At 41.1% G+C, this 27,342-nt stretch overlaps 1 protein-coding gene across 1 annotated transcript; it reads right to left on the minus strand.

Annotated features, from left to right (window-relative positions):
- Positions 1-16,615: 16,615 nt before the first annotated feature.
- zgc:194887 (uncharacterized protein LOC571819 homolog) lies at positions 16,616-24,626 on the minus strand. The gene is made up of 3 exons (XM_028822109.2): positions 24,477-24,626; positions 21,768-21,927; positions 16,616-17,542 (listed from the first exon to the last, which is right to left on the minus strand). The coding sequence occupies exons 1-3, from the start codon at positions 24,495-24,497 to the stop codon at positions 16,848-16,850; spliced, it is 876 nt and encodes a 291-aa protein (XP_028677942.2). The 5' UTR covers positions 24,498-24,626; the 3' UTR covers positions 16,616-16,847.
- Positions 24,627-27,342: the final 2,716 nt, after the last annotated feature.

Consider the following 27,342-nt stretch of genomic DNA (forward strand, 5'->3'; position numbering starts at 1 on the left):
ACCCTGACCCGGAAGGGAAAAGGAACTGTGGACGGATTGGACAGGAACACCTCCGGATCAGGGTGTATAAAAGGACGATGGGAAATCCCAGACGTGGAGCTGAGCTGGGAGGAAGGGTGGCAAAGTGTCTGGGAGTGTGGAGGATTGATTATTGTTTATTGTTTATTATTGAGTATTGTGGAGAGGAGGGTGCTTTGTGCACTGTATTGTCCAAATAAATATAATTATTGGACTTTTACCTGGTGTCTGACGTCGAGTCTGAGGGTTCAAGGGGTCACAGAGACCTCAAACGATCACACCAGATATCAAGACCGATCGGACCGTGTATCACAAGTGGGAGATTTCTTGTACTGGTGAGTCAGGAGGCACACGACAAAAAAACTAAAGCGATTTCAGAGCATTCAGAAGAATAAAATGAGCAAGGATAATAATCTTTTGTGACCTGCTTCATAGATGACAATGAGTCCTTCAAGTCCGGGACTACTCTGCACCTCCACCACCCCCTCGGCCCCACTATGCGCAGATGTAAAAAATATTCTCCTTTTTACTAGAATCATCAAATGCAGCTACGGGACACAGCCTCCCTAACAGCTCTCGTTTCATCTTTCTGAGGGCGATGACACGGCTCACCTTCACGTACACAGCCAGCATTTTCAGTGAGTAAGCAGTGCTAATTTATCACCTCAGCAAAGTTCTAGAAGAAGGTGACAAGAGTCACCATGAATTGAAGTGGTAGGTGTTGACAGTTCTTTTTAAAGTATTAAGTGTGTACAGTGTAAACGTGTATTGAAAGAATCTAAAGACCAGTGCTAGGGTGACAAAATGTTAGGAGCACCACAAATTATATCCTGCTGCTTGACCCAAGAAAGTCAAATGGTAAGATCCTGGAGGGCTCCTGGTTTTTATTCAGGCCACTTTCTTAAATAGTATCCTTTGTAACACCTTTCTTTGGCCTTCATTTTAACTGACTTGCTCTGTAACACACAGAACCCTCAGTTTGGCCGTTTTATTCTTAACATTAATGACAAGAGCTAGGTCCCATTTGCACCTGCATATTTGTCATTTAATACCTGCTTCAAGAAAGTTTTTAAAAAAATGAAAGTGGATAAGTGAAATATCGGTCTGTTCTGGGCTACAACACATGCTAATGGTGCTCTCAGAGAAAAATAAAATAAAATAAAAATCAACATTGTTGGGAATATCTTGAGTCACAGAATGAGTGCAGTAAGACGCCTTAGAATTGAATAATGGGCTTCATTAACAGCAAGAATCTGCCTTGGTATAAGAAATCGGTTGAAAACAGAACTGGGTCTGAGCCCACTAAGTTAGTTGGTCATCTGTTGGCTCACTTTGCATCTTTGGTGGAGTGTGAAATGAGTGATATCTAGCATATAAGCTGATAAATATTTTGTCTGACTCCATTTATTATATTAAAGAGTTAGGAAGCTGGAGATTCATTGAAGTGGAGAGCACTTTTATGGTTTAATTGTTTCCTTTCTTGTTTGTGTGGAAATGCTAGGCTTGGGGTGGAAGGTCAGATTTGTCCGAGCTGTTTCTTGCTAATTATTTAGTATACTTTTGTACTTGCCTGATGGGTTATTGAGGTCACAGATTCTCTTCCTTTTATTATTTGCTTGAATTTTGCAATCTTTTTAAAAATATTGTGCTTTGTTTAACAATAACTTGGATGCCATTTTAAGCCTTTGGTTGCCTCCATTTTGTTATTCCCTCGTTAGGTCTGCTTCCATGCATTTCTAGTGGCCTGGCCTACGAAGTCATGGCCAACGTGACGAGATTAAAGAACAACTGGTAATTTACTACCTTATCCTGTCTGTGATTACCAAACTCTCAAAAAAACTCTTAATTATAATAACAATTCTTTATATTTATATAGCACTTTTTTAACTACACAAAGAGGTTCAGAAAGTAGGGAGCCACTTCAACCACCACTAATTTGTGGCATCCACCTGGGCGATGAGATGGCAGCCAGTTTTGCCCCAGTGTGCTGTTAGGGTGTGAAGTGGTGGGATTTGACTTCTTGCTTGTTCTCTTGTCCTCCAATCTTTTGTCTCATTCTGGCTTCAGTTTCTTAATGTTCTCAATCACTTTTTGTTTTCCTACATGCATCTTCTGGTCAGGGCAGCACGGTGGCGCAGTGGTAGCGCTGCTGCCTCGCAGTTAGGAGACCTGGGTTCGCTTCCCGGGTCCTCCCTGCGTGGAGTTTGCATGTTCTCCCCGTGTCTGCGTGGGTTTCCTCCCACAGTCCAAAGACATGCAGGTTAGGTGGATTGGTGATTCTAAATTGGCCCTAGTGTGTGCTTGGTGTGTGGGTGTGTGTGCCCTGCGGTGGGCTGGCACCCTGCCCAGGATTGGTTCCTGCCTTGTGCCCTGTGTTGGCTGGGATTGGCTCCAGCAGACCCCCGTGACCCTGTGTTCGGATTCAGCGGGTTGGAAAATGATGGATGGATGGATCTTCTGGTCATGCTCAAACGTTTATCTGCCAGTGTGCTGACAGAACAGTGTGCCTATATGTGCATCGGGAGCTGTAAAAGGACGATATAGAGGGAACCTTGCAAGGCAATGCTCTCGCTGCCATTTTTCCAGCCTGAAGACAGCAGACCAGAAATGAGCTGACCAGAAATAATAGAGATTAACTACAAGTTTATCTGCCGCCTGAAACTACACATCTACCATTACCAGGTTATATGGTTTCGTTTGTAACCATCACTCACATTGCACTCTGCTTCCTTATAACGTAGGCATCTTCTCAATAATATAAAATTAAAGGCGTAACTTAACTGCTGCCTGTTCTTTTACTCGGTCTAACTGCCTGGTGTTACAGATGCAAAAGGGAAGGGGGAAGAAGTGCTGCACTACAGTACCTGACAGTGCGGTACGAGTACGAGTATGGGATATAAGACTATTTATTAAGGTCTATACAATAAAGTGTATAAAAGGGGAAATAAGGCCACCTGGGACCCTAACAGAACGGACAGCCTGTCAATATTACTTGGATGCTGGCTAAAGTCTATGTCACATTACATGACTTTTCCAAAGATTTTCAGTCATAGCCTTCACTTACATAAACTTATTTGAATCTTAGTTGTAGGCATAGTCTCCAGTCACAAAATGTTGCATGCCTTGTGACTCACTCCAACTAGTCCATAGCTCGCTGCTCCATCAGATTTCATTTTAGGTTTAGTCACGTGGCAGCTCTGTTTGCATGAACGCTGACAAACAATGAATGATCATCTGGAACTACAATGTATATAACGCAGCAACGAGAAATAAGAACCATGGGTGTTTAGGACTTCACAAACAAAAGAGAAGCTTGTCTCTCTGATGTCTTGTGTTTTATGTATCACAACAGAGTGGCAACAGAAAGGGCAGAGATTGCAACTGAACATGCCGTATCTGTTAACCCTTCGTACAGCAATGGCTCCGTCAGACCTCATTTTTTTTTGGCTGACAGAAATAGGAGCAAGTACGACCGTGCTGGAAATGTTGTCACACAGTTGGTAAATGTGACATGCTTAGGGAATTCCAGTCTTTAAATTGACATGGTCTGGTGATGAAATCAGCAGCTTCGGCTAGCAAGTCCGGCGTACCCTACAATTACATTTTTACAGTTACGTAACTAGAAATTGGATTAAGGAAATAAACAAAGATTATCTTATGCTGCATTTGACTAAAATTCAGAACTCACAATTTCCAACCTCCAACTTGGAAAACACAAAGAAAACTCACCCCAAACTCAGAATTACCACTGGCAAACTCGGGCCTAGTCCAAGTTTGTCTGACTTCAGTTTATGATGTAATTCCAAAATGGTAGTGTACATTGAAAACAAAATGCACCGTTGCACATTGTAGGTTATGTTTTTTATTGTAAGTATTTACTTTAAGTTAGTCACCTTAATCCACAATAGTGAATATTGGGAAGGCAAACATTAACTTTACCAGCATCTATACTAATGGACTAACTGATGCTAACTAGATGCGTGCTACTGTTTGTAGATTGGGCTCGATGGTTGCTTTGTGCAGTTGTTTTATGGTCTGTGAAGACTTGGGCCAAAGGTAATCATCTGTAACATTTTACTCCTGCAGTCTGTGTGGACTTTGGCATGAATTTGTTCCTCAATCCACAGAGTAGACCACTGAATTTTGTTCTGTATCAGGCAGCTTCCAAGCCCAAATAGTACTATTAATCTCTGCAAAGAACATAACATTTTTTAGATATGACAATATACCTGATGCTCCTTTCTGTGCTCTTTAGTTTCTTCTTTGATCTCAACTACAAAACTATTAGTTAGTTTTTGTTGCTGAAACACCAACTTTCATGAGGGCACCCATCTTTACTTTCCCACTTAGGTAGCTTGAATGCATGAATTTCACAAATGACGCAATTGTGACTTCCATCTTCCCAGTTATGACATAAGACAAATACATCATTAAAAAGTAAGCCAAATAAAAGTGAGATAAAAAACGTTTGGTCCATTAGCAGCAGAAATTATGAATGTAGTTCCAGGGTCTGAATTTGACACTCCTGAGTGTGATAAAACTCCATGGCCACATCTCTGTGAATATTCTCAGTCATCCGGGGTGGTACAGCATCGAGACTTAAATTATTCTAGTCATCAATTTCTCTTTTAATAAAATGTTCTGCCGCTTATCTAAGCAGCTTCCTCAGTTCTTGGTGGAACTGGCTTATCCCTGTGTATTTAAGGTGTTCATGATCAATCAAGTCCAAGATCAAGCTTGTAATTGATCAATCACAAAATGGATGAAACTCATTTCTGGTAAAAAAGGGAAGCGCTGAGATGACGCTATTTTAAGCTGGGAACACATGGTGTCTTAATTGGCCCCCTTTGTTTAGTGACAGCTGTTCTTTCTTCACGTAAATTGCCTCTTACACACCTCTTTCAAACCAGCAATTTTCTCTGTCTAGGACATAAACATCTTCAGAAGAATGGCCTGCACCCTTTATATAAGTGAAGACTGTAAATACAAGTAATACAAGTACAAATCAAAACCTAGAAAAATCTTTGTTTTTAAAGATCTTTTGGATGTACTGGAAAGGTGTAAATACCATTGTGGTTAAGGACATCAGAACAGTGTGACATACAATAAACGCATCCTACCAACCTTTGACTGGATCTAGAGAGAACAGCAAAAAATATACATTTTTATTAATTAACTATGGGACATCAAGAAAAAATGGGAATGAAATAATAAACCATGAGGCAAGAGAAACCTGGGAAGCCTTAAGTTTAATATGAGAAAAAAATTCTCATAAGTAACAAGAAATGTGTAAGTTTTAGTTATCATTATGACAGACTCTAAGACCAATGTGCAGGACACATGGACATGCGCCGAGACAAATAGTTTACAAGAGCAGCTTGGGCAGTAACCTGCCAGTGCATTCATGCTACATGTACTGTATATACATAGAATAGCTACAAACTGCACTATATAAAGGAGCTATATCATGTTACAAACCTACTGAGATGGCAAAGGTTCAAGCTTGAGTATGATGCATAATACAGGAATTTCCACAGTCCTGGTATTTTTGTTATAAAATATTCACAGAAATTCAAAGTCTTCAAATGAAAGAAATATTCATAACACACACATAAAATATATATACAGTGCATCCGAAAAGTATTCACAGCACATCACTTTTTCTACATTTTGTTATGTTACAGCCTTATTCCAAAATGGATTAAATTCATTTTTTTCCTCAGAATTCTACACACAACACCCCATAATGACAACGTGAAAAAGTTTACTTGAGATTTTTGCAAATTTATTAAAAATAAAAAAATTGAGAAAGCACATGTACATAAGTATTCACAGCCTTTGCCGTGAAGCTTGAAATTGAGCTCAGGTGCATCCCGTTTTCCCTGATCATCCTTGAGATGTTTCTGCAGCTTAATTGGAGTCCACCTGTGGTAAATTCAGTTGATTGGACATGATTTGGAAAGGCACACACCTGTCTATATAAGGTCCCACAGTTGACAGTTCATGTCAGAACACAAACCAAGCATGACGTCAAAGGAATTGCTTGTAGACCTCCGAGACAGGATTGCCTTGAGGCACAAATCTGGGGAAGGTTACAGAAAAATTTCTGCTGCTTTGAAGGTCCCAATGAGCACAGTGGCCTCCATCATCCGTAAGTGGAAGAAGTTCAAAACCACCAGGACTCTCCCTAGAGGTGGCCGGCCATCTAAACTGAGCGATCGGGGGAGAAGGGCCTTAGTCAGAGAGGTGACCAAGAACCCGATGGTCACTCTGTCAGAGCTCCAGAGGTCCTCTGTGGAGAGAGGGGAACCTTCCAGAAGGACAACCATCTCTGCAGCAATCCACCGATCAGGCCTGTATGGTAGAGTGGCCAGACGGAAGCCACTCCTTAGTAAAAGTTCACATGGCAGCCCGCCTGGAGTTTGCCAAAAGGCACCTGAAGGACTCTCAGACCATGAGAAAGAAAATTCTCTGGTCTGATGAAACAAAGATTGAACTCTTTGGTGTGAATGCCAGGCGTCACGTTTGGAGGAATCCAGTCACCGCTCATCACCAGGCCAATACCATCCCTACAGTGAAGCATGGTGGTGGCAGCATCATGCTGTGGGGATGTTTTTCAGCAGCAGGGAGTGGGAGACTAGTCAGGATAAAGGGAAAGATGACTGCAGCAATGTACAGTGACATCCTGGATGAAAACCTGCTCCAGGGCGCTCTTGACCTCAGACTGGGGCGACAGTTCATCTTTCAGCAGGACAACGACCCTAAGCACACAGCCAAGATATCAAAGGAGTGGCTTCAGGACAACTCCGTGAATGTCCTTGAGTGGCCCAGCCAGAGCCCAGACTTGAATCCGATTGAACATCTCTGGAGAGATCTTAAAATGGCTGTGCACCGACACTTCCCATCCAACCTGATGGAGCTTGAGAGGTGCTGCAAAGAGGAATGGGCGAAACTGGCCAAGGATAGGTGTGCCAAGCTTGTGGCATCATATTCAACAAGACTTGAGGCTGTAATTGCTGCCAAAGGTGCATCGACAAAGTATTGAGCAAAGGCTGTGAATACTTATGTACATGGGATTTCTCAGTTTTTTTATTTTTAATAAATTTGCAAAAACCTCAAGTAAACTTTTTTCACGTTGTCATTACGGGGTGTTGTGTGTAGAATTCTGAGGGAACAAAATGAATTTAATCCATTTTGGAACAAGGCTGTAACATAACAAAATGTGGAAAAAGTGATGCGCTGTGAATACTTTCTGGATGCACTGTATACTGTATATGTATGATATACTAATATGATACGTTTCTCATGTCATTCAGTTGTTATTTGACTGCGTGACTATGTTGATAAATATATATAATCAGAAGAACCTTTGCATTTGTATACCAACTGAAGCTGTTTTATTGTTACACCTGAATTACACCAAAGTGACAGGGACATCACATTTACATGTTACCTTGTAGGGATAAGGCCGAACCTTCCATTATTTAATTAATGAGATGTTCTACAAAGTCATGTAACTAAGCAAATTGACATTGACACATGTATTCAGTCCCTTTGCTATAACACTTGAAATTTGGCTCAGGGGCATCCCATTCTATTGATTATCATTGAGATGTTTCTACATCTTCTTTAGAGTCCACTTGTGGTCAATTCAATTGAATGCACATGAGTAGGAAAGGCACAATCCTGTCTGCAGGTCCCATAGTGGTGCAAAAACCAAGCCGTAAGGTCAAAGAAGTTGCCTGTGGAGCTTAGAGACAAGATTGTGTTGAGGCAGAGCTCTGGGGATGGCTACAAAAAATTCCTGCAGCATTTAAGGTTGCCAAGAGCACAGCAGCATCCACAATTCTTAAATGGAAAGAGTTTGGAATAACCACGACTTTTTCAGGGCAACCAGGAGAGAAGGGCCTTTGTGAGTTAAGTGACCAATAGTCACTGTGGTTGATTTCCAGAGAACCTGGGTGGTAATGTGAAAAACTTCCAGAAGAACAACTGCCACTGCAAAACTCCACCAATCTGGGGTGTATGGCAGAGTGGTTGGATGGAAGCCTCTGCTCAGTAAAAGGCACATGAACATCCGCTTGGAGTTAATAAAAAGGTACTGAAAGGATCTTCAGATTATGAAAAATAAGATTGTTTGGTCTGATAAAACCAAGATTGACATGCTTCTCTTCAATTCAAAGCAACCTGTCTAGAGCAAGCCAGCCACTGTTTGTCACCTGTGCAATATGATTCCAGGAGTGAAGCATGGTAGTGGCAGGAGCATACTCTGGAGTAGGAGGCTTGAAAAATAGACAGGGTCAAGGGAAAGCTGAACAGAGCAAAGCTCATAGCTATCCTTAATGAAAACCTGATCCAGAGCTCTCTGGATTTCGACCTGGGCAGAAGATTCACCTTCCAATAGGACATTGACAATAAGCACCAACTAAAGACGTCATAGGGGTGGCTTAGGAATAACACTGGGAATGTTCTTGAGTGACCCAGCCAGAGCCCAAACATCTCCGGAGAGACCTGAAAATAGCTGTCAACTGGCAGTCTCCATCCAACTTGACAGAGCTTGAGAGGATCGTCAGAGAAGAAAGGCAGAAATTCCCAAATACAGGTGTGGAAGGTGGGTCACATTGTGCCTAAGAAGACCAGTCTGTAATTGCTACCAAAGGGGCTTCAAGTAAGTACTGAGTAAAGGGACTGAATACTTGAGGCAAGGGGACACTTCAGTTGTTTGAATTGTTAATACATTTGCAAAAATTCCTATAATTCTGTTTTCTCATTGTCATTCTGGAGTGTTGCGTGTTGTTTGATGAGGGAAAAAATGAACTGAAATGATTTTAGTACCAACCTGCACCATGACAAAATGAGTGAAAAGCAAAGGGGTCTGAATACGTTCTGAAAGGACTGTATGTCCTACCAAAATGAGATACCTTGGCTCTGTCCTGCAGCATGATAAATAAGAATGTATTAAATCAAAGATCAGCTCGCCTAAAGTATGCCTTACTCCTACCTGAAGCCCTGTGGAGAGAAACCTGAGAGATCTCCAGTAAAGTCAGTACTACACACATTTATATTCCTTCACTGTAATAGATAAAGACAAATATAAACACAGATACATCTCAGAGACAGTGGCTCTCTTTAACCAGGTGTGTTCTACTGTGGTGACAGCCATGTTCATTACAAAATAAACAGCTAAGTGCCTGTTGTGTCCTTAATAAGATGACTGCCACAATGACAATAAGTTGTATGTTCAGATATTGACTCGTTATTTGTATAAGCTTCATCAAATAAAGGGAAATCATTTAGACTAACAGTTTCAGATACACCCTGGGCCAGTTAGTGGGAGTGCAAGAGGAACAATTCCAAGGGATCCAAAGCCCGGCCCAGCCCAGACTCCAAAAGTAATTCCTGGGGCTGTCCCAGAAGTAGTCAGTCAGGGCCTAAAAGCTCCAGCAACTTTAAAGACTTGGAGTCGAGAGAAAGCTGGTTCAACTGTCAAGAGGAAGTGAGGGTAGGGTCTAGACACGTGCCAGGTGAATTTTGGTGGGCCTACAAAAATAAGATGGTTTTGTCATGGGCGCATAACTGTGATGTGGGAGCACCTGCAAAAAAACATCTGTAATGGAGGTATCTCTCTACTCACACTTGGGGATATTCCAGCAGCACCTTCAAAGTCACTTCCTTCCATACTTCCTGGCAGCTCAGAATTCCTAAGTGACAGTGATGGCCAGTGTTTGATGGTGTACTATAAAGAAAAGAAACGGCCAAAGTTCTGTTTATGTTCTTTGTTTTAGTTAATTTTTTATGTCTTCTTTGTTTAACTTCCAGCATTTTCTACATGTTTATCATACTTATTTACATAATGTGTGTAATTCTTCATTATTGTGTAGTTATGTTTCTATGAGGGGTCACATATTCTCTCAGGTCCCTTATGCTTTGTGGCTAGTTCCCCAAGCAACAAGGCCGGCTCTCCCTCTTCATATTTGAACTCCCCCAGCTCGCCCTATAAGGGATGGGGAGCCCCACTGGTCAAATGTGGTTCACCGTCGTCAGTTTTTTGGTATTGTTGAGTTCCCTCAGTGGTTACAGTATTTTTGTTTATTCGATTTTCTGGAATTCTGACCTCTTCTCTGTTTTTACAAACTATTTTTGGATTCCTCTTTGGGACTTTGTTGTCGGATTGCCTTCGAACATATCCATTTATGCTTTTGCTCTTTTTTAAACGTTTTACATATACAGAGCAAGTTAGAAATAAACCTTTTATTTTATAAAGATTCATCATTATAAGATGTTTTGGTCAATTTTCCTTTTTGGGCCTGTTCACCATGAGGCCAGCTTGTCACTTCTGGAACTGAGACAATTTAAGTGTGAATCTGCTGGATGCACCACTGAAGAGCTGGTCCTGCTCTCCAGCCCGTGTTGAGACCACATGGATTTTGTTTGGGAGGAACTCTGGCATCATAGTAAGAACTCAGTTTGTTTCAAGATTTTGGCTGTCATCTAATGGATAAAATTAATACACTCTCTGCAACTTTAGTCGAAGCTTGCCAAAGATTTTGGTTGTCTACCCCTTGATATTGACTTTTGTCGAGAACAGACTTTAAAGTGCTATGCTTGACCTTTGTAGTGGCTGGAGACGATGCGCCTCTTTAAGGACACAATTCACATGCACTGCAGTGTGGGAGGAGGCGAGGTGAAGAGTGGAGAGGCAGCAGTGATGTACAGGCATGTTCAGTAATAAAGTTCACTAGTTTTTGCCAGCATCGAGAAAACATTGCCCGGCATGTTTTCTTCCCTTGCAAGGAACTTACTAACTTAAAGTTAGTAAAAAGACATGCTGCTATGCACTTTATCTGCGTACCATTGTTATGCCGGAGAGCATTGGGCAAGGAATAAAACTTTTCATTTTTAAATAAAATGTTTGCCCTTTTGTAGCATTCTTCGCAATTGAAAAATAAGCTAACATTTTGCATTTTTTCAGCAACAAAAAACATGTAAATACCAAAACGTTAACATAATCACAGTAGGAAAAGTAACGTGTTATACTGATGTAGCTTACGTATATATGCTTTGTGTGATCCTTCATTCATTCTCTTATTCATAAGTCAAGTCAAGTTGGGGAGCATGCACTGGTACAGCGCGTTGCCGCACCCACTACACAACAAAACAACTTGGGATCCCGGTTTGCAACCCCCCAGGCAGACACGCGGTCCAGTCACACCCTCCAGAAATAACCCTCTATCTGCCACAGCCAGGTGTTACATGGGTGACCCCTTGGTCTGGTCCAGCCACTCAGGTCCCCAACAATGAGGATCTTATGAGCTGGATCACCCTCCGGGAAATGCGCCACATGGCCATAGTGCCATAACTGACCCTCCCTCACAATGCAGGTAATGTGCCTCATTTGGGACTCCATGAGCAACCGCCCATTCGACACAAAGTCAAACCAACGGTACCCAAGTATTTATCTGGAGAGGCACAGTACCAAAGGAGTCCAGTCTTCGTCTCAAGTCACTGGTTAGCGTCAATGTCTCACAACCATATAGCAAGACAGGAAGCACCAGGACTCTAAAGACTTGGACCTTCGTCCTTTTGCATAGATATCGGGAGCGACACACACCCCTTTCCAGCGATTTCATGACCCCCCATGCTCTCCCAATCTGTCTATTGACTTCATAGGAAGAGTCACCAGAGACATGAATGTCACTGCCGAGGTAAGTAAACCTCTCGACAAGGTTGACACTCTCTCTACAGACATACACACTGCTGATGGCCGTGCCAAGAGGTCATTAAAGGCCTGGATCTTGGTTTTTATCCAGGACACTCACAAGCGCAGACACTCAGACTCCTTGCTCAGTCTCTCGAGTGCCCCGATCACAGCCTCCATTGATTCCGCGAAGATCACAGCATCGTCAGCAATTATTATTATTATTCATAAGCAGTGACATAATTCTAAGGCCATCAAAATGGACACTCTCCAGAACTGCACCTTGATATCCTGTCCATGAAAATCATAAACAGAATGTATGACAAAGCACAGCCATGGCAGGGCCCCACAACCACTGAGAATGGTGCTAATGTTTTTCCAAGCCTGCAGGTTCAGCTCTTATTCTGATTATACAGGGACTGAATAGCCTTTATTAGGGGTCCCGGAACCCCATACTCTTCCAGGACTCCTCACAGAATCCCTCAGGGAACATGATCATACTCCTTCTCCAAGTCCAGAAAACACATGTAGACCAATTGGGTGCACTCCAATGCCCCCTTCATCACCCTGGATCTTCTTTAGGGTAAAGATTTGTTCCACTGTTCCATGGCATGGACAGAATCCACATTCCTCCTCATGGATCTGAAATTTCAGTACTAGGCAGAGTCTCCTTTCCAGTATCTTGGCATCAGCTCTCCCTGGGAGGCTGAGGAGTGTCATACCCCAATAGCTGGAGCACACCCTCTGGTCCCCCTTTCTAAAAATAGGGACCAGCAACCCAGTTTGTCATTCCTTTAAAATGGTGTGTCAGCCACTGGTCTTGCCACTGTGGAGTTGCTTCCTCCACAGAAGGGTTCAGGAGGCCCTCAAAGTGTTCCTTCCAACCCCTGACTACTTCTTTAGTCCATGTGATTTGTTTTGAAATAGTCACCAACATACATAGGCACAGTTAAGGCAGATGCAGAAGGATTTTTTGTTATACTTTTTCTGTTATTCGCTTATGATAGAGTAGAATGTTACTAGGGGGCTTCGCCCCCTGCTCGCTTCGCTCGCCAACCCCCGTGTTTGGTTTTCCGGATACACACTTTTAAGATTTTTTTTCTTTGAATTGTTGTTATTTCATTAGTTTCACTTTTATTTCAGAACTTCTGTAAAAACAATTTTTGTAATCTTGCGAGTCCCAATATGCTGAATCTTTTTAATAAGGCCGGGATAGGTTTCTCTGTTTGGAATTTCAGCACAGACAAAACGATCTACATCATCAGCAGTTAATAATATTTTTTTACAAAGTAAAAAAGTAAGTAGAGTTCTGCATTGGACTCCTGTCTGTAAAGTCGTGCTATTCTCCTCTCACAGCTTCAAAAGTACATGGGGTCACCAAGGTGATACCCCAGCTTTTGTGCCTGCTTTGCTTCCGCAGTTTCAGACGCGCGTTGTAGGCGTCTATGTACATTGTATTTGTCCATGCGGGCTCGTTTTTGTAGCTCCGTTAGTCGAGCTGTTTGGTTTTGGAGCCGAGACAGTTTTGCTTCCGCGGTTTCAGACGTGCGTTGTAGGCACCCACGTCTATTGTTTTTATCCATGCGGGCTCGCTTTTGTAGCTCCGTTAGTTGAGCTGGATCGTTTTGGAGCCGTGACCGCGACTCCATTAGTTATCCGTTGTCTACCGTTAGTAATATGGATAATTGCACTTACTGTTAATATGGAGCGTTTTCTGTGGTTGTACTGTTAATAATGCATCACTGTAATGTGATTCACATATGCTATATGGTTTGGACGTGTGAGGATGCCGTACGTTTAATACGGAGAGTTCGCTTATTCTTATTACCCGGACCATGCTGTGTAGTGTGGACGTTTAGTTCAGAAGCGCGTTGTAGGCGCATGCGCCTTTCGTACTTTCACGCGCCTTCCGTACTATCTTTGTGGACCTGTGGGGCCTCCGTAGCCTCTTCCATTTGACTCTGGGGTGCAGAGCAGAATCCGCTTTTTTGTGTGGCTGTGCCGTTAGTCGTTAGTGATGGGTGCGTTGTTGCTTCATTTCTCATTCACGTTAGTTGAGCTGTTTCGTTTTTGGGCCGTGACTCCTTCATTTTCGCGCTTGCGGTTTATGAGACGCGCGCTGTAGGTGCCTGCGCACTATGTCTCATGGTCCCATCGCCGTGTACCTGCATCCATGCCTTCCGGTTTACCATTCTCGGTTAGTAATATGGATTGCCTCACCCACAGAATAAAATTGACAGTACTTGCCATGCCATTTGGTCCATCTACCAGTTGTGGTGCATGGCAGACATCGTTTTGACTCTCCCAACACACGTTTATTTACAGTGCACACACAACCCCAATACTTCCCCAAAGTCCAGGCCTCTATACACAATGATGCCTCTCTCTTCAGGTCGCCTCCTTTCCTCTCCTCCTGAGCTCTGTCCTTCTCAACTCCCGACTCAAGCCAACGAATGGAGGGAGGCGGCCATTTTATAATAACCCGGATGTGCTCCAGGTGCCTCCCGATTAATCTCTGCCGGCACTCCCCAGTGTCCCTGGTCATCTTCCCCCCAGCACTTCCGGGTGTGGACCAGGGCTCTCCAGGCATCGGGACACCCCCTGGTGGTGACCACGGGCCCCTATAGGGTTGAGCTTCCAAGCTCAGTTCCCGTGGTCCCCAAAGCCATCAGGGCGGTCGACCCCTCGTGGTCTGGAGGAGGCGTAATCCCTCCTCCGGTCCTTCCAGGCATCCCGGCTGGGTGCCACCCCCAGCCACTTGCCACACAGTGTAAAGTGTCAAGTTCCAGATGTACCCAGAGTTTGCTTCGCACAGCATGTAGAATTTGATACCAAATCATACTTGACTGGAATTGATGTACTTTATCCATGACAACCTTACTTTGTAACCCCAAGACTTTTGTTAATACTTATGCCATGATTGGGAACATACACCTTCCTCATATTTTTGATGATTGCCTGATACACATCTCACAGCTTGTTCAGTTTCACTGCTGGATGATTGGCTTCATCATAGTCACTGTTATCAAAATGCATTTCTCCCATTATGAATCAAAAATGACACTCACTCATAACTTTGCCAAAAATGGGACTGTAGACCAATACCATCTCTTGATAGTTTTCCAAATATTCCTGCAGTATCAGACAACTGAAAAAAAACCCACATGACATCAGCAATGACAGGCTGTCAGCCATTGTGACAAGCAGATGGCTTACTGTGACTTTTCCAACGCTACTCAGCATAGTGGTTCATTTCTGCAACTAGTTTCTCCACTAGACGATCCGTTTTCTTACCATGGTATTGTTCCCAGGAATGTGCCTTCAGCTAGCTTTCATTATGAAAAAGTGCTATACGGAATGTGCGTTGGTGTATGTCTTGTGACCACTTGTCTTGTACTTCTTCTAAGCCTTGGCAAGCTGTTTGACCTTGGGATGGAGATCACCATAAAAGGCTGCTGTGATGAAGTAGCTGTGCTGAATACACAAAGTTACATTTTTATCACATTTGCACATTCTTTGTGTTTGCGTGTTTGTTTTAAACTTGGTACTCCACCTTTTACATACTGCTTCTTCTTTTTCTGGTCAGATGATGCTAATCCATGTTGGCCTTGCTGGTGCCTCAAGAAGTTTTCTCACCTAATATGACAGCTCCATAAATTATCAGTTTATTTATTCAATATGTCTATGGTTCTTTATGTGAAGAAATACTTTGTAATATTTATGTGTCTAGGCAGTCAGAATCAGTTCTTTAAAATGATGGGGTTTAGACATTCATATCATTAGAGGACTGTGGAATAAAAATGATGGATATAGAATGGCTTAGTCATTAGAAGTTCTATCTCAAATTTCAAGGATATGAACTCAATTATCAGGCTGGTGACTCACTGTGGGAGGTAAGCACATCCTCCATATGTTCATGTGGACATCTGCAGAGTTTCCAAAAGATTCACATTCTTTCCCTGTATGTGTAAAACTGGGTGTGTATCTAATAATGGGCTGCTTTCAGTTCTACTGCTAGCTCCAACATCTCCACATTTCTGCAAAGGAATGAGAGATAAAATATGTTATTTCTAAAGTAAAATAAGCAAGTCGGAGACAGCAAGAGCAACTGCTGAGTGATCAACTACTACCCGTCCTATCGAAGACAGTGAAGTTCAATAGTCAATGGTTCACTGTGGTCTGTGTTTTTAAGAAGCTTTGCACTCATATGCATAGCCTTGTTCTGAAATATTATTCCTTCATGTGCAATATACATTTTATTTCTATTTATTATTGTTATGTTCATTGCATATTTCTCCTTTTTTATTATACATTCTTGATTTTTTTGTTTTCACTATTACACTGTATCACTTCACTATCACTATGTCTAAATTTCTTCAGGTCCTTCCAGGAGAAACATTACGAGAATTCTAGCAAAAAGACGTGAAGCTCTTAGTTAGACTCTAATTGGCTTATTGTACCAGGAGAAGGTTATCTTAATGCTATAAGATATGGCACTTCAGAAACTCAAACATGCTGGAGCACCACAACCTTCTTAACCCTGGGATTTTTGGATTGTGGTTCTTCATAACCTTCCACTCTCCAAACATCTGCACACCCTGAAAACACAGAACTGTCAGCAGGGTAACCAAGAGAGTTCTGATCCCAACAACAGTATTAGTAATAGTAACACATTCTTACCTCCCAGCTGCAGCGAGCAAAGACCTTTCCAGGACTAATTTCTTAGTTCTACCTTCACCTTATTGATGCGTTGTGGTCCCCATCCTCTCAGAAATCAGAATTCAATTACCAATTATCAACTGCCTAACATTGGCCAGTGGGATAAACAGATAGATCATGAAAAAGTAGTGTGAATGAGACTCACATATTTTTATAATCGTTAGTGGTTCTACTTCAAACATACAAGAGGAAACAGGTTATTAAAAAAGAGCCTGACACAGAGTATTTTACAATGTTTAGTATTTTATCCTTTCAGTTTCATGCTTTCATCCCTGCCAAACACCATCTAAATACAGTATACCCAAAATGTATTTTTTTAGTAGATGGATACTTAAATGTTTCATTACTTAAGCATGAGCTCTTAATTACAAAGCTATAATTCAGGGGCTCCTGCTGCCAGCTAAATTGTTTTTTAGAGTTCATCCCGTCGACAGTTTTCAGATTTAGCAGGCACCATCTTTTCTGAAGGCTTCACCATCATCCAGGCATACTTGCACAGGTGCTCTTTGTTACAATCTTTCTGCCAATAAATGACATTCCTTCGATTTAAATTGGCCCCAGCACATGCATCATACCACCATCCGCCCCCTGGCACACCCATGTATTCCAGTTTAGCACAGTTCTGGAAGTAGTTATCATTATCTTGGTCTTTAGTGGTGAACCTCTGGTTATCATGAAGGTAGGCCTCAGTGTCCTGAGTCAAAGCATCTACTGCATTCCCCTTGTATAGGCCCAGTCGGATTTTATACTGGGAGGCCTCTGATTCCACAATGAATGGATCATAGTCCCCTACTTTAGTCACCGCATCCATATCGACAAGCTTGATGCGGAGTTTGTGCACCCCGCCCCTGTTGGTTAGTTGGTACAGGTACTCATTACCAAGCCAGTGATCTCCACTAACAGCCCCAAACCCCAGCTTGTAGTCATGCCAGGTCCTGTCAAAGTCCACGCTGCTGTTTACCGTGATGTGTTGGAAGACTGTCCATCCTCCGTCCTGCATGTCACAGAACACCACAATAATAGTTTTCATGGGCTGGATCATGTAAAGTCCATCCCGCGCACCACCATTAGAACTTAAGAATATCTCAGAACAGTCAGCAGGGTAATCTAGAAGAGAGTGGAACATACACAGTTTATTATATTTGCTGATGCGACACACTTAATTTTTAAAATAAAAAACCAAAGCAGACATTCATGTTCCAAACTTGCTTAATAAAATACAGGGTTGTGGACCACCAAACCCGAACCAGGCAACACTAAGCACAAGCTAGGAACAAACCCTGGATAACAGAAAAAGCAGATTCAGAAAATGGATGAATCCTCCCTATGATTTTCAGCCAGGATTGCAGGTAGCATGGTCTGGAAGGGCCGGTGTTAATGAACTAGATGTGCTTCCTTAACGTGGTATCTTTCATCCCACTTTATGAGGCCCCTTAATTTTTATGTATTAAAGCAAGCCACAATTAACGTGCACAGATGTATCTGTCACCTGTCACCTCGCAGGAACCAACTCCAGATTGGGTTCCAGACCAACACAAACTAAGCCAACTTAGAGCTACCAGGGATGTGTGAGGGAAATGTTCAGAGTCGCTCAGATAGCGTGAAGATCTCTGAGGCAGCCACCCATAGTTTTGTCACACTTGGATATAATAACAAGCAATTGCTGTGAGCTTTGTGAGGTGACTTATGAAGGAGCAGTTAGTGTAACACGTCGTCCAAAATAATGATTGACTGATTGAATTCAATTATAAGGATCAATTTCATTTGTCTAAAAGAATATTTTCAAGTTGTTTCTTTATACTGAAATTGAAAGAAGTGATTAAAACAATTTTTTCCAGCAGGCACTAACTTATCAGGTGCTCAGGATAATTCATTAAAATCAAATTAGTTATCTACTAATGAATCACATAAGACAGTTCTGGGAATACGATTTTAATATTTCTACCAAAAGAAATGGTCTGCTGCAACCGCTTATGAATACACTGAAACTGTAGACATTAATTGGGAAATGATTAAATCTCAAAAGAATGCTAATAAAGGTTTTAAGTGTTTCTGTTGAGTCCAAAGTGTCAATGCTGCAAGGTTATATGTAGTCTGTGACATCTTCATTAAGAAATATTTTCATTTGGCAGTTTAATGGCCATTAAACAAGCAGAAAGAGAAAGAGTTTATGAGATTTGATTATAAAATGATGAATACAGATCTTTACAATTATTGGGTACTAGCTGTGCTACCTATGAATCGTCATCCAGGTCATTAAATATATCCTAGAATTCTAAGGCAACTAGACTTGTTCTACAATCTTTAAGACATTTTGCCACTCATCTAAGAGACATCATTAGCCAGGCCATACCAGCTAGAAACGAAGAACATCTCATTAGGACATCACACTCTTATGTCAAATTTTTTGGTTTTTAAAATCTCTTGTTATATTACCCATTACTCATCTGAAAAACAAACTTTTCAGATCAATAGTCATGAATAGTGAAAACTTGAAAATTCGAGCATGGCACCCATGTACCTCAAAGGGAAGTAGCCCAATTAGAGCTGTGTATATATCCAGGTCAGTGTAGAAGGATAATGGGTGTCAAGATATAACAAGACAACACTAGACAAAGGAGGACATTTCCCTTGGGAGAAAGTCATACAATACATGCAATACATGCTTGGCAAAGAAATGTCCAACCATATTTATCACTTCTGTCAGAACCGTCTGTTTAGTTATCTTGAAAAAGAATGTTGTTAAAAAAATGTTGAGGTCACACCACACATTAAATCCAACACTCTCAAGCCAAGCTCACACAGTTTTTGTAACTTAAGTATAAAACAAAGATTTATCTCCCACGTACAAAACAGAGACACAATCTGAGACTCCTAATTTATAGTTTTACAGGCTCATTATTGTCATGTCTACAGAGTACCATGAAATTCTTACTTGTATGTTGAAACTCTCTCAGTGATTAGCAAGGAAAATTATCTTAACTAGAAACTTTTGTTTAGAAATTGTAGAGACAGAAATGCTACTTGGATTAAAAAGGCTGAATTAATAAGGCTGAACTAATTGTTAAAGCCAGATAATATATTTCCTCTAATGCTTAAGGAGGTTAGAGTATATATTTATTAATCCTCTTCAAAAACCACTACAAGCTACAGACATCCCTACTGTATTCCTACCCACTGTATTAAAAAATGTTATCAGGCCAATGCAAGTAACTATGAGCTGGTTGCATCATGGGTAAATGAACTAGTATACCTCAGAATGTAAACGGCACACATCAACGGCTTGATAAAAAAAGATCAGGAGATGAGGAGTCTTATACTGTATGTAGCTAAAAGTCAAAAGCATAACACACTCTAACTAACCATCAAGGCCAAAACGAGATCCTAAATCAAAACTGATGAGAACAGAAATTGGTTAGAAAACTTTTATTTGCTTTTAAGAATTTTCCTGCAAACGTGGATAATCTGGAAGTCTCAACCATCACCCCTTATACACATGAACCCAGTTATCACACAATACATGACCCATAGGGTAACCCATAGCAATACCCTAACAACTGCCACATCAAACTTACATCAAAAATGACGTGCCCAAGAAAACCAAAATGGTGTCATGGAAAGACAAAATATTTTTTGGATCTTTAAAATGGTTCAACCCAGTTAAACCAGTGTCAGAAATAGATTCAGGGCCTCCAAACCCCGCTCCCCCATCATTCAAACCAGAACTGCACCAATAAGCAATACAGAGGATGGAGAAAAATAGTAAAAAAATCACAATATTGATGAACGCAATCATTAAGGAAAAAATTAAGCAATACTAGGCTGGAACAAGCTTATTAAAATGATCAGTCAGTATGTGTTTATATGGAGACATCATGTTTCATTAATAAGATTGAATTCTATGAGGAAGCAACAAATGCATACAATAACAGATAAAATCCAATATGGAAGGTTGGGCATCAAACTAAAAGATGTCGGAATTCAGGGTGCAGTGTGGAGATGGGTGCAAAATTGTCTTAAACACTGGGAAGTCTGGGGTTATATTTAAAACATTCTTGGATGCCCTGTCGAGCTTTGGTTCCTGCAATGCACCTGCCAAGTTCTAACTAGTCCTTCCATGTCCTAGAGGACTAAGTAGATGGGCAAAATAGACTGATGGAGGTTTTACATCAATTGACACAAACAAGAATCCTCTACAGAGATGAATCATTCTGTATGAAACTGCTAGGATTCCAACTCCTCTGAAATGGCTTTAGTGGCTTTTTCGTTTTAAGTGTTAAATATTTAAGGACATTCTCAGAATTTTGCTCTCCTCTGCACATGATCTGATACTGAGTGCCCTCTTGTGGATGCAAGATGCATAACACTGATTTTTACTGCGATAGATAGATAGATAGATAGATAGATAGATAGATAGATAGATAGATAGATAGATAGATAGATAGATAGATAGATAGATAGATAGATAGGAAAGGCACTATATGATAGATAGATAGATAGATAGATAGATAGATAGATAGATAGATAGATAGATAGATAGATAGATAGATAGATAGATAGATAGATAGATAGATAGATAGATAGGAAAGGCACTATATGATAGATAGATAGATAGATAGATAGATAGATAGATAGATAGATAGATAGATAGATAGATAGATAGATAGATAGATAGATAGATAGGAAAGGTGTTATATGATAGATAGATAGATAGATAGATAGATAGATAGATAGATAGATAGATAGATAGATAGATAGATAGATAGATAGATAGATAGATAGATAGATAGATAGATAGATAGATAGATAGATAAAGTAAGATGTTGGATATTGTTATAACTCTTAATTTCTTAACCTAGAAAGCCACTGCCTACCTAGGTGCAGAGTGGGAACCAGTGCTGAGTGCAGTGCTGACCCCACACAGAGCCCAATTACACATACACATACCCTCTAACTTATACTGGGCCAACACTAAATGCTCCACTTTCCATTGCTCTTTAAGTTATCTTGTGCTTTTCCATCATAAACCATTGCATCTAGAATATTGTCAAGGAAGGTTGCACAATGGTTAGTGTAACAGCACCAAGTCATGGGTTCAGGTCTCATCTACATGTTCTCAACATGTCAAGTTTTCCTGGGTTTTCTGGTGATAGTAAATTGACCCAGAAGGCTTGCGGTCTGTGATAGACAGGCATCCCAACAAGAGTTGGTTTGTGCCTGATATCACAGCCCTGAGAAGAAGCAAATGGTTTTATAAAATGAATGAATGCATCTTGTTAAGCTAAAGAAGAACATTTTGTTCAGCATCTTCATTCCAGATGTAACCCATTACCTTTCTGATCCCAGTTCAGAACCAACTTGGAGTCTTCAGCTGGCAGAATGTGAGCATTTTCCAAGGCCATCGACTCAGTCCTGCAAAGGAGCAGAGCTGACAGCACAATCTGCATGATGCTCCTTATGTGCACACCTCCCATTTTGTCGAGCATTTTCTCCTAATAAGATTAAAAAAAAACAAAAACAAAAAAACATTTAACCTGTGACCATCACAATTCATTACTTTGGGTTTAACATCACACCTCATAAATGGCAGATTTTAAATAAACTGGAGAGCACCCATTTGTGTCCTCTTACCAAACCCAGGAATGCAGAAATGTATGTCCTCCATGTGATTTACTGGGTTCTGATGGCATGTCATTACAAAAAAAAAATGCCATCAGATTTTTGGCCTAACAAACTTTCCATAAATGAGCACTAACTACCATGCCATCATGGTGTTGTTAACAATAGTTTAGATGAAATACTTTATGGCGGACCTCAGTTAAAAAATGTCAGCATATTTTTTTAAGAAAGAGAAAGAACTGAAGCCTTTAACTCTGATTTGGCCCAGTATACATGTCATGTGTACAGTTTGACTTTCTTACCTTTGCGTCTTCCATGGATGAATGGCACTAGTACAATACAATCAAGGAATAACAATATCATATATTAAATGCCCCATCAAATCTATCTACTATATAATAAAACGATATTGTGTGTGTGTTTCGCGTCCCTCCAATCAATGTGATTGGTCAATTTGACATTGGTAAGACTAATCAGTTTCATTTTGGTTGAGACAGGAAGTGCTGGACAAGAGAGATCGACACACATGAGGATACTGATGAAAAGCCCAGGAGAAATGCTGATAGCCGCCTTAAAAGATGGGAAGTATTCACCAGAATACGAATGATGTTTTCACAGGGGGTAATGGGGGCTCAACTACCACTTGTGGTAGTCAAAAAGAGAACAGAAGGTGAGCAAAATGACAGAGTCTGAGAAGAAGGCTTTAGGGGAACGTGATTGAGAAAGGAAGCAACAGACAAAACAGGTTGCGGCACATGACAATACCAAGAAAGGCAAAAGACATCAAATACTCAGTACTATCATATGTATTGATATTACGTCTTTGACAGGTAAAATAGCTTGTAATAAATAAAAGAACGTGTTCCACCTCAAGAAAAGGCAGACTAACGAGAAAAATAAAGTCATGAACCAAAAGCTAGCAAGGGTCTTGACCTAATATCGGGATCAGAAGTTGAAATTAAATTATATAAAGAAATGCTTTGTTTTTTGGGCAAGGGTCTGGTCTCGGGCCTGCATTCAGTTTGAGGCTTAGGCCTTATTTGTACTGACAGTGAGCTCAAGAGTCAAAAACAAAAAGAAACTCAGCAAAGAGATGAACTGATCCCAAAATCAAGCGTTACAGAGGGTTTTTGGTATCTATAAATTCGGATAGGGAAATGATCTCATGGGTGAAGTTTAACACTTGTCACACCGCTAATATGGGTTATGACCTCTGAGTGCACGACTATAATATAATGGGAACTGAACTAACAAAAGGAAGGCCAAATAGCAGCTATTGTAAATAATCAAGATGGCAGCAAAAACATATAAAATAGTTCAATCTACGGATCAAGAAATCCCAAAAAGTAGTGTTCAGCTTCATAACATTCATAACATTATTTTAAGGACTCAGGCCTTCTTCAGCTCTTGTGACCTGTAATCCAAACACACGGGTTATTTAACACAATATTTCTTCTTAATTCAGATTTGTGGGAGTCTGTAATTAATTCTTTGCATTTATATAGCACTTTTCTTACTACTCAAAGTGCTCAGCAATTGCAGGTTAAGAGCCCAACAGAGCAGAGTCTCTTTTGGCATTTACGGGATTCTTAGCCTCAGAGCCACCACTCCACCCTATCTATCTGGGAGAGAGGCAGGACAAAGCCCCCATCCACTGTAGGTACCTCTCATGTGCACAGCCACACGTGAGTCAATACAGAGTCACCATCTGACCCATTCAGCATATCTGTGGGGATGTGGGTGTGAGTGACACAGACATGGGGAGACTCTGGATCTGTGAGCATGTAGCACCCCCGACTGTCCAATCATTTTAATTTAAAATAGTTTAATTTTTAAATTCATCTGTTACATTTAAATTTCAAAGAAATTATCTTATAATTGAAAGCCTTGTGGTTTAAAGTCCAGGGACTGAGTCATTAAGCCACATTGCCATTCTCTGGTGCATGGCAAATGGTGATAAAGGCAGAAAGCCATAAAAGCAGCAGCCAGTGACAATAAGCCAAAAACACTGAAGCAAGAGTAAGCCTCTGCGCCTGGTGAGAGTTAGCCAAGCCTAAATTCAACAGACATACTGTATGTGAAAGCCTGTGAGCTTCCCGAGTACACCACTCCTTGGGCACCAGCCTGGCCACACGTAAGGGCTTCATATTCACTGCACGGGGTATCAGCCACTTCTAAAAGTGCCACTTGAGGAAAGCTCTTCGGGATTAGTCAGACTCCCAGGTGGATCTCTGCAACAGCATTGCATATTGCAGAATCCCGGCTGGTTCAAGCTGATCATCCTGTAAACTGCCCAAAAAGAACAACCGATTTGTTTTACTCCAAAACTCTGGGGTGGCATGTATCATACTGTAAAGGACTGGCAAATAATGGTAACTGTCATTTTGTCTCCTCCCCTAGATAATGCACCTGACACACTTACCTCTACAGCTAAATCCAGCATGAGCTCTTGGAAAAGAGGGAACAGGCTTCTCAGATGTGTCTGAATGCTTCTCCAGTTTCAGAAATCTGTTCTTAACCTTCCGTCCACCCTCCTTCATCCAAGCTGGCTATCAAGATCCCAGAGTCCAGGAGGGCAATGTATCGAATGGACTTTGAGCATACAAGTGAAGCAAGAAACAGGGAGTATTGAGAGTGGAATGTAAAGGGTTAAACTGATAAGACCAGAGTTAACCATTCACTTGCTTTATCTGTCAGTTCTCATATAGTGCCTTATTCAGTGTTCCATTGTATATAAGGCACTTCACTTGCTTTATCCTTTGTAATTTTAAACAGGGTCCCTTATGGTTCTTAATTCTTACTCAATTAATCAAATTATATTAATCTGTACAGACACTTTCTGCAGTGAACACATGCTTTATTTCGGCACCTCTTTAAGTGACAAAACAACTTGCTTTTATAAATGTTTATTTTAACGTATGTCTAAGCATTTTATTTACTTTATCATTCAAATGATGAAGATTTTATAAAGCAGCTTCCATAGTGCCCGTATGTCTTATTTTGTCATTCGTTTTATATAGCTTTCAGTACATGGACCTCACATGACAAATGCGTTGTGCGATTTTTCAGGTATGGGAGACACAAGTTTCAAAGTAAGTTAGACATCCTCACTAATCCTGACACCAGAGAGTGCTGATATGTAGCATGTGCATTAACACAGGCAAGGAAGAATTTCTCTGACAGTGATGATGCTATAAAGTTACTGTGGTGATCAAAGATAAATCTGGGTGAAGGAATGAGAAGAGATTTACCTTGATTAATTATTAAACTAAATAATTTGGTAAGGCTCCTACATTGTATACCTTAACTTGTGGCGCTGCCACATAAAGAATAATGTTTTCTGCTGTCGGTCGGTTGTTGGGGGGGGGGGAACAGTCTTCCAACAGAGATTGACAGCGGTGCCCCAGAGGTGGAACTTCCGGTTTGTTCGAGGAGTAATTTGCATAAAGCGCGCCGTTTTAAAAAGAGAAGGGAGGAGAGAGAAGAGAAAATGAAGAAGAGCATCGGATAACAGAAAAGGCAGATCAGCTTCTGCTCTGGCCATGGGAAAAGCCTAGGAGCTCCTATCAGTCCTGTCGGAAGGTTGATGGTCATCTCTTTAGTACCTGGGAATCGATCGTTCTGCTATTACCTACGGACTTGGGTGAGCTATCTAAACGGACTTACTTTACTTTGATCATGGCGCAAGTCTGACTGTACGTATTTTAAGACGAAGAGGAGATTGGATATATAGTCCGCTATTTTCAAGACTCCGCATCAGCTTGACGGCCGTTACGGGAGTATTACAGTGGACTATTCTGCGGATCTATCTATTATCGCTGGAACGGGAATTGGAGGGATTGAATACTATTGATGTGTAGATACATGTATATGTGTGTGGCGCTGCAAATTAAAGGTTACTTAGGTTTGGGCGGGGCGATCCATGTGTAAGGGATTTTTTTTCTATTTGTTGTTTATTTGATGGACTGCATTGATATTAAGGGATTGTTTTTATGAGAATAAAGGCTATACGGGAAATTTACTAAGGTGTGATATTGGCCTATCCTTTTAACATCTGCCTTTAGCTAGGTCAGAATAGTGGTAGCAATACTCTCAGGCTAGTGCTCGAGACGAATTGTTACAAACTGTTTTGGTCTCCGGCCATTTGACTTCTATCAAAGTAATATGAAGCCCATTCATTTTAAGGAACAGAATAATACAATTTACTGATAAACACAAGGATTATAGAAATATGATAACTGAATGTGTAGATTGACACGGGCAGCACGGTGGCACAGTGGTAGCGCTGCTGCCTCGCAGTTGGGAGACCCGGGTTCGCTTCCCAGGTCCTCCCTGCGTGGAGTTTACATGTTCTCCCCGTGTCTGCGTGGGTTTCCTCCCAAAGACATGCAGGTTAGGTGGATTGGTGATTCTAAATTGGCCCTAGTGCGTGCTTGGTGTGTGTGTGTGTGTGCGCCCTGCAGTGGGCTGGCACCCTGCCCGGGATTGGTTCCTACCTTGTGCCCTGTGTTGGCTGGGATTGGCTCCAGCAGACCTCCCTGTGTTTGGATTCAGCGGGTTGGAAAATGGATGGATAGATTGACACATAAACCAGGACACAGGCAGACTAAACAGACAAACATGTAACAAAGAAGAGGCTGTCTGTTTAGAGTTCTCATTTATCTTGCCACAGACGAATGGTTTTACAATACCAAGTCTTTAAAGATGTCTGATGTTGTGTGGAGTTATTGCTGTTGTTGTTGCTACAGGTTCAAGTTAAGGAAGTGTCTATTAATGATAACAGAAAAAATGACTGCCTTGACAAAGTGTTTATCAGGTGGCCAAGGACAACATTAAGTTTTCTGAAACAAAAAAGGGATGCAGAAAAAAAGGAAAAAAAAATAAGAGATAAGAAACTTCCAAAGAATAATGATCCACTCTATTATCGAAGTAAGTACTATTTTAAGAACTACGATTTTTCTTTTTACTAGTATTAGTTATCTGCGGTGGGTTGGCACCCTGCCCAGGATTGTTTCCTGCCTTGTGCCCTGTGTTGGCTGGGATTGGCTCCAGCAGACCCCTGTGACCCTGTGTTCGGATTCAGCGGGTTGGATAATGGATGGATGGATGGATAGTATTAGTTATTTTAGTTATAGTGTTGTGAAGCAGTTGTTTCAAATGGAAACCATGACACAAATTAATGTAAAACATAGGAAAACAGGAAGAGAAAATAACTAATCAATTTTTAATAGAATAAATTATTTAGAACAAAAAACAACAAACTGTGCTAATCAAATGCATCTATACAA

Source organism: Erpetoichthys calabaricus, chromosome 16 (assembly GCF_900747795.2).
Source record: "Erpetoichthys calabaricus chromosome 16, fErpCal1.3, whole genome shotgun sequence".
Classification (NCBI taxonomy): Eukaryota; Metazoa; Chordata; class Cladistia; order Polypteriformes; family Polypteridae; genus Erpetoichthys; species Erpetoichthys calabaricus.

Excerpts from the sequence above, each read along its gene's own strand:
- zgc:194887 (XM_028822109.2), bottom strand. The coding sequence starts at position 24,497 with ATGCTGGATTTAGCTGTAGAG. Across the intron at positions 21,928-24,476 it reads TGCTGGATTTAGCTGTAGAG|GAGAAAATGCTCGACAAAAT; the intron begins GTAAGTGTGTCA and ends TAATCTTATTAG. Across the intron at positions 17,543-21,767 it reads TCTGAACTGGGATCAGAAAG|ATTACCCTGCTGACTGTTCT; the intron begins GTAATGGGTTAC and ends ACTCTCTTCTAG.